Source organism: Leptodactylus fuscus, chromosome 1, assembly GCF_031893055.1.
Source record: "Leptodactylus fuscus isolate aLepFus1 chromosome 1, aLepFus1.hap2, whole genome shotgun sequence".
Lineage (NCBI taxonomy): Eukaryota > Metazoa > Chordata > Amphibia > Anura > Leptodactylidae > Leptodactylus > Leptodactylus fuscus.
This window is the reverse complement of record NC_134265.1, coordinates 126,069,336-126,083,857: the sequence shown is the minus strand read 5'-3', so window position 1 is coordinate 126,083,857 and position 14,522 is coordinate 126,069,336. Positions and strand designations below refer to the sequence as shown.

The window sequence follows — 14,522 nt, the reverse complement described above, 5'->3', positions numbered from 1 at the left end:
GCAAGATGTTGGTGTTGTAGATGTGTATATCCACCTCTGCACTACAAGTCTGCAACACAACACATCCATGATAAAAAAAAAAAAAAAAAAAAAAACAACCAAAAACCAGCATGTTTCAAACTATAAATCTGCCATGCCTAGACTCCCCAAAGCCAAGAGCAGAAATCTGCCTCAATTCCTCTTCATTTTTCACCATCTGAACAGGCCCTGATCCCCTGAGAACTACAATCCCCCCCGCAGTCCAGATCCTCAGGACTTGCAGTAATTTGTAGTTTTATTCTTGCCAATCACTGTACTATTACGTTACAGTAATGGCGCTTGCTCTGACTATGATCTCAGCAGTTTAACCCCTTGAATGCTGCTGTCAACACAATACAGTCTGTGAAACCTGTCAGCGAGAGAAAAATATAAAGACTGGTTTATCAAGAACAAAGCTTGCTGCCTGCAGGAGTTTGTGCCTAATCTATAATGATGACGTTCACACTTCATAAATTAGGCGCATACTCTAGGGCTTGTGCGGATAAATAGAACGCCACACCAGCTCCTTGCTAACACAGAATTCTGGCATCATTTATTCCAGAAACTGGTGTATAGAATGATAAATCTAAGGAGACCAGGAAAGTGGTAGGCCTGTAGTGATAGGTTGGGCTGCTAGAAGCAATTCCAATGGTGGGCCCAAGACATCCCAGTCTGACACTGCATAAAGAAGACACTAACTGATAGCAAGGCTTATGTGTATGCAGCATGTTGTGAACAGTAGTGGCTAAAATAAAAAGAAACAAACAAAAGAAAAGTCCTATCCGGAAAGTCTGGTGAAGTGATCTATAGTGTAAACAGACAGTACATAACTGAACATAATACACACGAACAAAGATCCAAACAAGTAGTCCCCTATTCTCTACTGTCAAACATTGTGCATGTCTGGGAAACATTCAGCAACAGAGTGGCCTTTGCGTCTTCTCTTTGGACAGGTTACGCACACGTGAAAAGTGTAGGGACTGGAAGGAGCAGATGCTGTTAGTTCTGGTGATTGCAAAATGAACAAACTGTCTAACCAACCTCAACAAAAGCTCACCACGTTTCGGCCCCGGCTTCTGCATTCCTGTAAGGAAACATGGCGGAGATGGAGGAAGGTTTCATTGGCGATGTAGCTTATGTGTGTGCTAGTGAATGCGGTACCTGCACAACATGTAAAATTTGACTAAGCAGTCAGTGGGAAGACCGATCGAGGTCTATTGAAATTACCTACAATGATGTTTCCTGCTCGCCAACCAGAACTTGCTGTCACAGTTATAACAATTAGCTGCTAAATGGTCTGGGAGCCATCTTGTCACCTGCAAAAGGCAGCAAATAGCAAAGCAAAATTAAATTTCTTAAAAAGACAAAAAAAAAAAAAAAAAAAAAAGAAATTTAAATCAAACAGGAAAACTAGTTTAATACAATATTGGACAATATACTGTGTCCATTAAAATACCAGTCTTGTTATACAAAAAGTATTTTGACAGAATTTTTTTTTTGTACAAGTCATGAGTTGTGAATGGACTGAACTGAGGGATATCATATACATACATATTATATTTTATACACACACACACACACACACACACAAACTAGAACCATGGTAACACAGCAACGAGCAAATTATTATGTCACTTAAACCAAGATTTACTTGATGAGTGATCCATTTCACATTTTGTTCTTAAAGGGGTACTCCCACGTCGCATACTCACCAGTCTTCGTTTCTTTGAAATCTTCTGTCTTCCGGCTTTGTTTCGTCATTGGTGGGCGGGTCTGTATTTGCATTGTGAAGGCTAGACTGGTGTATGAGCGCGCACACAGGGCCGGCGGCATCTCGCCGCTTGGCTTTGCATATGTGACCCTGGAGTGGAGCGGAAAAGCAGCATCGCTTCTGCCGATGCTTGTTTCATGCAGGGCAGAAGCATAGCGATGTTGCTGGCTTCACCTGTGCCGGCATCTAACACTCCTCAGCATCCGCCTCTCTATTACAGCGGATTCTGAGCTCTGACACTGGTTGCCTATGAGTGGAACTGTGAATGACACCTCCTGCCTGACAACGCCCTTCTGACATGTACAGCTTAAATAGCACACGAGGCACCAAAACTAACAGCAATTATTGCTTGGGAATGGTGGGGTCTAGAGAGAATATTCCAAGTGCTAGAATCAGTGGAGCACATTTGTTAAACAGTTGCTGAAAACTTGGAATTGCTAGAGGTGGTGAAAGGTCTTCTTAAATGATGACTGGGGAGCAAGTGGTGAGCTGCAGCCATCACTCACCAACCTGCTCCAACTTAATTTCTGCTCTAGGCGCAGAGTGTTAATGTCAGCGAAGTCCCTGGAGCAGAGAGAAAGCACGCAGCTCACCAGCCCAGGGCGCCAATAGCCACAATGATCGCATCCATCATCTAAAGCCATGATCAGCAACCTGTGCTGCGTTCAGAACTTCAGGCATATTTACCTGGCACAGAGGTCTCTACCATTTTAAATAAACAGACATGGCACCTTAGTGACCAAGCCGTGACATAGCTTGTTAGAGGATATCAATTGTTATTGTACACTGAAGTATGTGCAAAAGTACAATATATGGCAGCTGGACATGTAAAGTGGGTGTTATTTCAACAAGGCTAGACAGATTTTTATTAGAGATGAGCGAGTACTGTTCGGATCAGCCGATCCGAACAGCACGCTCACATAGAAATGAATGGACGTAGCTGGCACGCGGGGGGGTTAAGCGGCCAGCCGCCGTCAAAGCGGAAGTACCAGGTGCATCCATTCATTTCTATGGAGCGTGCAGTTCGGATCGGCTGATCCGAACAGTACTCGCTCATCTCTAATTTTTATGGATTCATTTAGCAAAAAGACAGACGTGAGTCAGTGGCATCCTCTGCCCCTCCCAACAAAGCAGGATTACTACCACTGTGTCCTTTGCTTAGTCAAAATCCAATCTTATGTTAATTACAGTTATTGGCACATGGACTACTTGATCTTTAAAAAATTGGCACTCCACGCAAATAAAGTTGCTGACCCCTGAGGAAGTAAGGATGCCACTCACAACCATGCATAGGCATTCATTCTGGGCACCTGCATGCAGTGCAGCATGTACTATAGATAAGTGTGGGAGCCATCCGGTTACACGTAGGCATACTGTGGGGGCCATTACATAACAGTTATAAGTAGTTTTAAGTGATTGCTATATTGGGACTATTCCATTAGGGAGTACTTCACTTGAAAAGGTTGAGAAACACAGATTTACACAATATAGGGAAATCCTTTTGCTAAAAATCTTGGCTTACCCCTTTACATCACAGGTAAAAGTTTTTTTGTTTTTTGTTTTAATTTAACTTCTGTATAAACACAACTGTCTTTACCGTCATGGAAACTATCTAGAAATCTCACATTTTAAGCAGCTACAAGAAATTAAAGGAAAGGGGATAAGTATTGGGACCATTGGAATTCCTGCACACACTATTATGCCCCATAGTAGCCCCTTCACACACTATTACTGAAAAGACCCCAGAGAATAGTGATTGCAGAGTTTGTGGGGTTAGCAGGGCCATGGCCGCACTTACTGATCCCTGCTCACGGAAACAGCTGCTTCCGCAGAAGGGGTAGCACAGGCGGCCATGAGGAGTGGGGATCGGTAAGTAAATAGGGCCAGTTATCTGCTGGAGTTACTCCAGTAGGTAATGGCTCAAATAAAATAACATTTAAAAAATTCATCAATCATGAACGTTACATTGTATGGGACTGATTGCCAGCCAAGTACAGTACTTTGCCACTCAATTTGCTTCTGTGGGACTGACAGACGTGTACAGTACAGACCAAAAGTCTGGACACACCTCAAAGAGTTTTCTGTATTTTCATGACTATGACAATTGTAGATTCACACTGAAGGCATCAAAACTATGAATTAACACACGTGGAATTAAATACTTAAAAAAAAGTGTGAAAACTGAAAATCTGTCTTATATTCTAGGTTCTTCAAAGTAGCCACATTTTGCTTTGATTCCTACTCTTGGCATTCTTTTGATGAGCTTTAACAGATAGTCACCGGAAATGGTTTTCACTTCACAGGTGTGCCCTGTCAGGTTTAATAAGTGGGATTTCTTCCCTTATAAATGGGGTTGGGACCATCAGTTGTGTTGTGCAGAAGTCAGATGGATACACAACTGATAGTCCTACTGAATAGACTGTAAAAATTTGTATTATGGCAAGAAAAAAAGCAGCTAAGTAAAGAAAGACGAGTGACCTTCATTTCTTAAAGTAATGGTGGCCAGTCAGTCCGAAAAATTGGGAAAACTTTGAAAGTGTCCCCAAGTGCAGTTGCAAAAACCATCAAGCGCTACAAAGAAATTGACTCACAAGAGGACCGCCCCAGGATAGGAAGACCAAGAGTCACCTCTGCTGCAGAGGATAAATTCATCCGAGTCACCAGCCTCAGAAATCACAGGTTAACAGCAGCTGAGATTAGAGACCAGGTCAATGCCACAGAATTCTAGCAGCAGACACATCTCTACAACAACTGTTAAGAGGAGACTTTGTGCAGCAGGCCTTCATGGTAAAATAGCTGCTAGAAAACCACTGCTAAGGACAGGCAACAACAGAAGAGACTTGTTTGGGCTAAAGAACACAAGGAATGGACATTAGACCAGTGGAAATCTGTGCTTTGGTCTGAAAAGTCCAAATTTGAGGAGATCTTTGGTTCCAACCACCGTGTCTTTGTGCAACGCAGAAAAGATGAACGGATGGACTCTACATGCCTGGTTCCCACCGAGAAGAATGGAGGAGGAGGTGTGATGGTGCCAAGCTGGTGACACTGTTGGGGATTTATACTGAACCAGCATGGCTACAACAGCATCTTGCAGTGGCATGCTATTCCATCCGGTTTGCGTTTAGTTGGACCATCATTTATTTTTCAACAGGACAATGACCCCAAACACACCTCCAGGCTGTGTAAGGGCTATTTGGCCAAGAAGGAGAGTGATGGGGTGCTATTCCAGATGACCTGGCCTCCACAGTCATCAGACCTGAACCCAATCCAGATGGTGTGGGGTGAGCTGGACCGAGGAGTGAAGGCAAAAGGGCCAACAAGTGCTAAGCATATCTGGGAACTCCTTCAAGACTGTTGGAAGACCATTTCAGGTGACTACCTCTTGAAGCTCCTCAAGAGAATGCCAAGAGTGTGCAAAGCAGGTATCAAAACAAAAGGTGGCTACTTTGAAGAACCTAGAATATAAGACATATTTTCAGTTGGTTCACACTTTTTTGTTAAGTATATAATTCCACATGTGATAATTCATAGCTTTGATGCCTTCAGTGTGAATCTACAATTTTCATAGTCATGAAAATACAGAAAACTCTTTGAATGAGAAAGTGTCCAAACTTTTGGTCTGTACTGTATGCGCACTACTTTGCCATTCACACAAGGGACTTTGGTAAAAAGCATATAAATTTATAAGAGTTGCTAAACCCCAAACAAAAAGCCATGTACACCAAATCTCCTAAAAATAAGAGTTCAACATGTGCGGAGTACATGTGTATCACTAAGGCCAACACCTACATGCACATACAGTGGGGCAAAAAAGTATTTAGTCAGTCACCAATAGTGCAAGTTCCACCACTTAAAAAGATGAGAGGCGTCTGTAATTTACATCATAGGTAGACTTCAACCATGAGAGACAAAATGAGAAAACAAATCCAGAAAATCACATTGTCTGATTTTGTAAGAATTTATTTGCAAATTATGGTGGAAAATAAGTATTTGGTCAGAAACAAAATTTCAGCTCAATACTTTGTTATATATCCTTTGTTGGCAATGACAGAGGTCAAACGTTTTCTGTAAGTCTTCACAAGGTTGGCACACACTGTTGTTGGTATGTTGGCCCATTCCTCCATGCAGATCTCCTCTAGAGCAGTGATGTTTTGGGGCTGTCGCTTGGCAACAAAGACTTTCAACTCCCTCCAAAGGTTTTCTATAGGGCTGAGATCTGGAGACTGGCTAGGCCACTCCAGGACCTTGAAATGCTTCTTACAAAGCCACTCCTTCGTTGCCCTGGCGGTGTGCTTTGGATCATCGTCATGTTGAAAGACCCAGCCACGTTTCATCTTCAATGTCCTTGCTGATGGAAGGAGGTTTGCACTCAAAATCTCACGATACATGGCCCCATTCATTCTTTCATGTACCCGGATCAGTCGTCCTGGCCCCTTTGCAGAGAAACAGCCCCAAAGCATGATGTTTCCACCCCCATGCTTTACAGTAGGTATGGTGTTTGATGGATGCAACTCAGTATTCTTTTTCCTCCAAACACGAAAAGTTGTGTTTCTACCAAACAGTTCCAGTTTGGTTTCATCAGACCATAGGACATCCTCCCAATACTCTTCTGGATCATCCAAATGCTCTCTAGCAAACTTCAGACGGGCCCGGACATGTACTGGCTTAAGCAGTGGGACACGTCTGGCACTGCAGGATCTGAGTCCCTGGCGGCGTAGTGTGTTACTGATGGTAGGCTTTGTAACATTGGTCCCAGCTCTCTGCAGTTCATTCACTAGGTCCCCCTGCGTGGTTCTGGGATTTTTGCTCACCGTTCTTGTGATCATTTTGACCCCACGGGGTGAGATTTTGCGTGGAGCCCCTGATCGAGGGAGATTATCAGTGGTCTTGTATGTCTTCCATTTTCTAATTATTGCTCCCACAGTTGATTTCTTCAATCCAAGCTGGTTGCCTATTGCAGATTCAGTCTTCCCAGCCTGGTGCAGGGCTACAATTTTGTTTCTGGTGTCCTTTGACAGCTCTTTGGTCTTCACCATAGTGGAGTTTGGAGTCTGACTGTTTGAGGGTGTGCACAGGTGTCTTTTTATACTGATAAGTTTAAACAGGTGCCATTACTACAGGTAATGAGTGGAGGAAAGAGGAGACTCTTAAAGAAGAAGTTACAGGTCTGTGAGAGCCAGAAATCAGATTGTTTGTAGGTGACCAAATACTTATTTTCCACCATAATTTGCAAATAAATTCTTACAAAATCAGACAATGTGATTTTCTGGATTTGTTTTCTCATTTTGTCTCTCATAGTTGAGGTCTACCTATGATGTAAATTACAGATGCCTCTCATCTTTTTAAGTGGAGGAACTTGCACTATTGGTGACTGACTAAATACTTTTTTGCCCCACTGTATCTTCATAAAATCACCAGAACTGGAAGGAATAAAAGCTGAAAAATTCCCACATCAGAAGCACACTATTAGTGTGTATAGTGCGGAATGGTCCCTCCTTTATGCCCAAGCTTTCCTCAAAGACCATAGGCTAGTAGTACTCATACGTAGAGAAGCTACTAATGTGGTGACAGTCAGTATGGCTGTACCTCTGTGTCCCGTTTATCCACCTGCTCCCAGCTAGCTTCTGAGAAGAGTTCTGTGCTACAGCCAGACAAACAGCTAGGATCTCTGTTGCTTTCAGAGTCAGGAATTGAGGTCTGTAAGGAGTAAAATTTAATCTTAAGAGCTGTCTAATACAATGCCCAGATTCCAAAGTGTTAAAAGTCTTATAGATTCAGTTATTTTGTTATTTTCTTAAAATAAAACTAGCTCAAATATTTGATTCACAGTAACACAACATTTCCAAATAAGTAACGCATGCAATTCTTGACCCCTAATGGGAATAGGTCAGAATCAAAAATCAAAGTTGACACTTCCAAACCGACATTTTGCTGTAGTAACATTAACCCATATTAGTACAGATACTGAAACAAACATCAGGGTTCATTCTACAAGCCTAGCACTATAGTTTGTGTCTATTGGAACTTACCACCTCATCTGTAAACTCTCCATTGAAACGCAGAGGGCCATTATGTAAATGGTTTTCAAGTCGACAACGTAGCTCTTGTACTTGCTTCTTTAAAGTTTCCACTTCCTGCTGATGACCACTTTCCATCTGCCTTAATCTCTGCTGGATAGCATCCACATACAAAGGCATACCATCGTCATCCAGGTGATTGCGGACTGGTTGCTCTGGAGTACTCCCAATTCGGTGTCTCCCACAACCATGTAAGGGGCACTTGTGTGGGAAATTTCTGAGGTGAACCTGGGTGTTTGAACTAGAGTTCTGTCTTGAGAGTATCTGTTTCCCCCGACGATTGTCCACACTAAGACATGGTCCATCAACAACAGGAAGGGAAGATTGGTCCCCATTACACACATTTTGGGTGTTGCATTCAGTAGGGGGAAAGGCACTATGAATATGGGGATAAGAAGCATGCGTCCGTTCATTATGGTTTTGCAACCCCTTCAAACCCATTAGAATTATACCATCATCTGACACATGCTCTGATTTCATTGAAAGTTCATTTGCAGCTGTCACATGGTCTAATTTACATGGCCATGCATTTGAAAGATCATCTACCAAAGTTTCTGTAGATTCTTCAAGGACATGTGGTGGTGATAACTTCTGTGAGAAATCAGAATCTGGACAGCAATCGTTTTCCCCTCTTAAGACTGAATCTGTTTTTTCACTTTCCTCCCCATCAGAGGAATCAGGAGACTGTTCTCTAACAACCCGACTCCCTTCTCCCTCACCCATAACAGCAACGTTATCTTTTTCAGGCTGGTTATTAATCTCAATTACAGGAGATTGGTCAAATTCTATAGATGATTGTCCATTACGCAAGTTTGTGTTTCCCCCCTCTGCATTGGTTTCCCCTATGATGTCCTCACTCTTTGATGTACTACTATTGACAGAACGTTCCTCCTCCACCTTTTCATCCCCGACTGTTTTTTCAGGGTCCCTTGTTTTTTCAGTTTGTTCAACCTCATTCTCAGCCTCCCTATTCACAAATCTTCCGCTCTGCTCTTCTCCTCCCACCTCCTCTTTACTGGCTTCTTGTAGTATATTTTCCATTTGCCCTTCCCCGACTCCAGCAGCCATGGAAAGCTGAGCTCCAAGTAATCTCTCTCCCTCTTGGCACTCTTCTGCAGAATTAGGCAAGCCATTCAGCTCCAAAGAACGCCGATGTTCCTGCCACTTTTCATTTAGACTAGGGTCACTGCTGCGCCTATTCACACAGGGTACACTAATGTCACAGGCAGTTGGGAGGTCATCATATGATCTGGTTTTGGGTAACCTGGGTATGGGAAAAGAAAAAAAAAAAAAAAAAAAAAGTATGTTTAATACACGTATTGACAATTTGTTGAAACAAGTTTTGATGGCTGGGCTAGCATTAAGGGGAAGGGGGGAAACTAGGAAATGGTTCAGGGTCCTCATCCCAGATGCAAGGTACTGTGCTTCTGGCCCAGTGCTTCAGTTTTCCAGGAAGATGCCACACCAAATGCAACGCCACAAACCTCTCTACTCTGCAGGATCTCTGCCCTGCCATGTACAAGAAGCCAACATGGCCCCAGGGTGATGGTGCACATTTTGTACTTCTAAGTCATACCAGCTACACAGGGTAGAAGGGATACTTCCTGTTCCAGCCATTGGAATTAGGTTTTTCTTTTTAAATCAGGGGACACTTAGGTCTATTGGGAAACATACTAATAGAATAAGAATGTGGATGGGTCACTTGTATCAGTCACTATAATTGTGTAAATATTGGCCTTTGTATAATGTTTCTGTACTGGTAACTGTAGTGGCCACAATGTGGCTGTATTATTGGTAGTTTCGGTGCTTGTTTAGGCAATCGCTATATGGTGAGGATTAGAGATAAGCGAATTGATTCTGTTGAAGTGGAATTCAATCCGAATTTCAGGAAATCTTCGATTTGCCAAAAATCTGGATTTCCTCACGCTTCTAATCACATTTTTTAATAAAATGGCCACTGCACGTTAGGACAAGGGGTAGGGAACTCTGAAAATGCGGGATCACTTACAATGCCAAGCGTGCAGCTAATCAGCAGCCAGTCGGCCCGTGATGTCACAGCCCTATAAAAACCAGCAGCTGTTTTATGTATAGTCATTTCACATTGTTCTTACTACAGGGACACATCAGCAGGAGCTAGGGACAGTGATAGAAATTTGATCTAAGAGCAGGGAAAGAGGATTAAATGTGTAGGGAAAGTATAGGGAGGAAATCAAAGAAGAATTTGGGGTGGTTGCAGCATCAACAGCAAGTATCTTAATACACACTGCAGTGCTCACTGCCATTATGCTGCTCATTAATCATACCTGTGTGCTTAAGGTGGAACACAACAAGCCTTTTACAGCAAAAATATGTTCTTATGCCTTTTTCAAGGTGTTTATTATATGGGGCTTATTCACTGTTCATTCAAAGTAGGCCATTTTCAATACTACTATTACAAAGAAAACAGAATTTGTATCTGGTTATATCTGCAGTCATCTGTTCTTATGCTTAAAGGTGTTTGTGCGAATTTATCATTTTTGTTCCCACTATCACATTACAGGCCATTTTTCAAGACCGTAGTGGCAAAAATCAATAATTCTTAGAATAACTGCTAACTGTACAGATTAGTGGCTAACTCTTACATAAAGCGGTTTCAGTGGGGAAACAAATAAGGGACATATTCGCGATTTTGTTCCGTTATCAGTGCGGTCATGCTGGTCAGTCACACTACATGTTGGATGCGCCAATGGTGAACTATAGTAGTTTCCTGGCTGCAGTAATGTTCTAATATCTACCCCTGATGATTCACTGGTCTGAGTTTAAGTTATCAGTTTATTTAGATACATGTCATATGTATCTGGAGTGTTTTTTTTTTCCCAGCAGGTCTTTGGAGGTGCACATATTGGCTGATCTCTGCTGGTGTGGTGTTAGGACAGTAGCCTCCGGGTAGGACTGCATTGTTACCGCCCATTTGTGCATTAAGGCTGCATTTCTTTGCATCTGAGCCACTCCAGAATATTTCAAGGCAGACCGTTGATAGTGAGGGAGTTGAGGGTATGAGTTTACTATAGGATTAACTAGGATATGCTAGGCATTTAGGTCCCTTTCGACCCCCGCCATTGTGTATAACACACTCATCCTGGTGTGTGCTGTTTCAAACAATTCCATATGCCTCTGTCCTTTTCTTTTTCCCTTAGCTAGAGAATTACTCTAGGCTGAGACCCACTATAGTGTGAGGATGAGCTATACTGGACAGTCAGCAGCCAAGATCTTGAAAAGACATCTGCTGCTTCCTCTGGTAGTAGTGACAGTGTTGCGAGCAATCAGGCTCCTGGCTTAGAGACTGGAGGACAACATCAGTGACCTGCAGACATTATTGGATAACAAAGTAGCCAATCGCAATTGGGGAGAGTCAGTCTACCCAATGTTAGAGCCTCACTACTGGGAAGGATTTTTATTTTTTATTTATTTATTTTTTTTTTTTTAAACTACACCCACTGAAAGGGAGGACAAACTGAACTACTATAGAGACACGCTATGTAGCAAGTTGCCCACTGTTTATCTGCACCATTGTCCATTCTCTTGGATGTCCTACCGGGGCAGCCACTCAACGCACTGGCATGGTAGCTGTGGCAGGAGCAGTACAGGCTCCATCAGCCTGAGCCTAGAGTTGCTGATAAGCAGCTTTCTTCACCTGCATAGTGAAGAAGCTACTCAGCAGCTAGACAGACCATAACTTGAACCAGCAGGTGCACCCTACCACCTGTTGTGGAAAACCTGCTGAACTTCTGAGTAGCCAAACTGGAATTGTGGCTGCAACTGGCTGAATTTGCCCGGCCAGTAGTTTGACATCAGAGTGGGTGTTTAGTGTAGCAAGGCCATAGGTACCCAATGAGAAGTTGCCTGTCCACCCAAAATTTGGAGAGAATGGCTTCTGTGAAGATAAATCAGGCTTGGATCAGCCAGAATGTCCACCAGCCAGTTCCTGATGCAGCAGATTAAATGATCCATGCTGCCTCACCACTCTCTGCAACCAGGTCACTGTATGGCCTCCCCTAAGACTGCTGTTTCCTCCACATTATATCACTTTGCTACTCTGTGGCCTCTTCCCACTGCTGCTACACCCACACTCAGCCTTGTGAGGCCATACAGTGACCCCAGTGGCAGTTACCGCCACATTATATCACCTTGACACTGCCACTGTATAGCTTCCTCATGCTGCTGGCGAATCCCCACTCTGCCACTGTATGCAGCAGACTGATTTGGCCATACAATAACCCAATGGTGAAGTTGCAGCAGCATGAGGCGGCCATACAGTGACCAGGTAGCAATCTCCCCACTCTGGCACTGGGTCACTATATAGCCTCATAAAGCTATTACCACATTATAGCACCTTGCCACCTCAAATTAATGCTATCTCAACACTATGTTACCATGTCACCCTCTCCATTCTGTCAGATAGGGCTCTACTTGTATAAGCATTGACTAGAACAGGTTCTGTAGACATCTGTGCAGAATCAGCAGACAAGGGTGTCAAAGGAGTGTGCTCTTTGACACTACTGTAGGATCTTGAGCTTCTGCACAGTTGTTTATAACAGACACTAACATCGATGTTTAAAGGTGAGTTCACATGAGTTATTTGGTCAGTTTTGGATGTGCAACTGGTCAAATAAGTGAGGTGTACAGTGGTTCCAAGAGTGACGCCTGGCATGCGAGTCATGCTCACTGTATTGTTTGTCTGACTACCACAGCAGACTCCCTGTGTATTACTGCAAGGCATAGTGTTCTACACAGGAGACACCAAATGGCTGTTTAATGTTACTCACCATGAGCTTTTTTTTTTTTTTTTTTTTGGGGGGGGGGGGGGATCCTGAGAAGCGGCCAAATAGAATTTTTCAAAACTTCACTCATCTATATAAGGGTGTTTGGCTGACATTAATCTCATATGTATGGGTAGCTGGTGTAGGATTATTTATCTAGCCCCATTAGCTACATGGTGCTGTACATTTGAGGGTTTACATACAGTCAGCAAAACATACAAAACAGATACAGTACTAACAGTGACCAATTGGCACAGTGGAATGGAGGGCCCTGCCTGCAAGGGCTTACAGTCTATGAGGAAAGAGTGATAGAGACAGAAGGTGAGGGTTGAGACCGTTTGGATGGTGGTAGTAGAGTTATTGGATGTTGTAGATTAGAATCAATGTTTGTCAGTTTACTGCTTTGCAAAGGCTGAAGAATTTACAGCAACATTAGGCTGTAGGTTCAAAAACCAAAGTACAAAACCCCTTTCTCCTGCAAGTTTTTCCCCACAGTGTGATAACTTTGTCCAAGTCTCATCCACTGCACTGCTACTGTAATTCAGAGTGATAGCAGTAATGTTTCCAGCAACTAAACTGTTGCAAACTTGTGTGTGGCCCTGGCCTAACAAAGTATGGACACCTGGATGCAAAAAAGCATTTATTTTGTGCAAATTGGTCCAGAATTCTTGAGCTGTTTCACTAAGTATAAACCAGCTGTGTACAAATTTTATTTACAAAAAAAAAAAAAAAGCCACAACCTTTTCCCCTCACAGATTAGTGTTTTTTTTCCCCCCAATCAACCATTGTTTGACAACTAGAAAACGACCATCTTGCAATGAATGACAACTCAACATTTCTTTTAAACCACTATCACACAGGGAGCATTTGGTCATTGTATTACATCAGTATTTACAAGTCCAAACAAAGAATGGGTCCAAAACATTGAAGAGTATAAAGAATATTTGCAGCTCTTCTCTTTTGGCTTTGACTTCCAAAAATGGACTTAAAATACTGATCAAAAATTGCATGCAAGCGGCCTTAGGCTGAGACCCCACATTTTTTTTGTTACAGATTTTACTGTTTTGAGCCAAATCCAAAAATGGCTACAAGAGGAATAGCAAATATATATGAAGTACTTCATCTAGCTTCTAACCAATCCACTTCTGACTTTGGCTCAAAGAAAAAAAAAAAAAGCTGCAAAATATTTTTTCCACAATATGGGGCTTGGGTCTTTCAGACAACAGAACCAAAGCCATCACTTATATTGGCAACATTTGATAGTACATTTGACTGGCAAAAAAAATCCACTTATGGCCAGTCAGTCAACTTGTGACCCAGTACAATTAGCTTTCATTTTCTTTAAATTGCCCCGATTAGACAGCTTAGTTGGTAGCGTTGATGGTGAGATAGTTTGTGCACATGCCTGCCATCTGAAGTCTAATGCGTACAGCCAGCTTGAGCTCCTGTATGATCAGATAAGAGAGGTTACATGCTCATGTCGATCTCACCTGCACAGAGGTGGTTCCTCTGTTGCAGAACCAGGTGTTGGGTATGGGGTACAGGATTCTTCACTAGGTGTGGATGGGGAAGAACCTGGGAGGTAGACAGCACTCCACAACATTAGGTTGCGAACGTGGCACACAGGATACAGCACCTGCAAAATGTAAAGATTAGGGAGGCCTGTAGGCAGATAGAATTATATACAGAACATGATCACAGTAGAATTGATTAACTTTTTAAATGAGTCACGCTATAAAAAAATTTATATATATATATATATATATATATATATATATATATATATATATATATATATATATATATATAGTTCTATGTAATCCAAATTAAAAACAAAACTCAGGAGGACTCAGTTTT

At 42.5% G+C, this 14,522-nt stretch overlaps 1 protein-coding gene across 5 annotated transcripts in view; it reads right to left on the bottom strand.

Moving 5' to 3' along the window:
• The window catches only part of MTMR3 (myotubularin related protein 3), a 52,944-nt gene that overhangs the window by 5,254 nt on the left and 33,168 nt on the right, over nucleotides 1-14,522 (bottom strand). Inside the window, exons 16-20 of one of the 5 annotated variants that reach the window (XM_075276638.1) lie at nucleotides 14,156-14,301; nucleotides 7,819-9,130; nucleotides 7,376-7,486; nucleotides 1,246-1,334; nucleotides 1,076-1,102 (exon numbers count right to left, since the gene is read on the bottom strand). In XM_075276638.1, the coding sequence (XP_075132739.1) occupies nucleotides 1,076-1,102; nucleotides 1,246-1,334; nucleotides 7,376-7,486; nucleotides 7,819-9,130; nucleotides 14,156-14,301 (1,685 nt within the window). Of the gene's footprint in view, nucleotides 1-1,059; nucleotides 1,103-1,245; nucleotides 1,335-7,375; nucleotides 7,487-7,818; nucleotides 9,131-14,155; nucleotides 14,302-14,522 lie in introns of all 5 variants that reach the window. The other 4 variants (XM_075276642.1, XM_075276639.1, XM_075276640.1 and 1 more) reach the window with 4 other exon arrangements.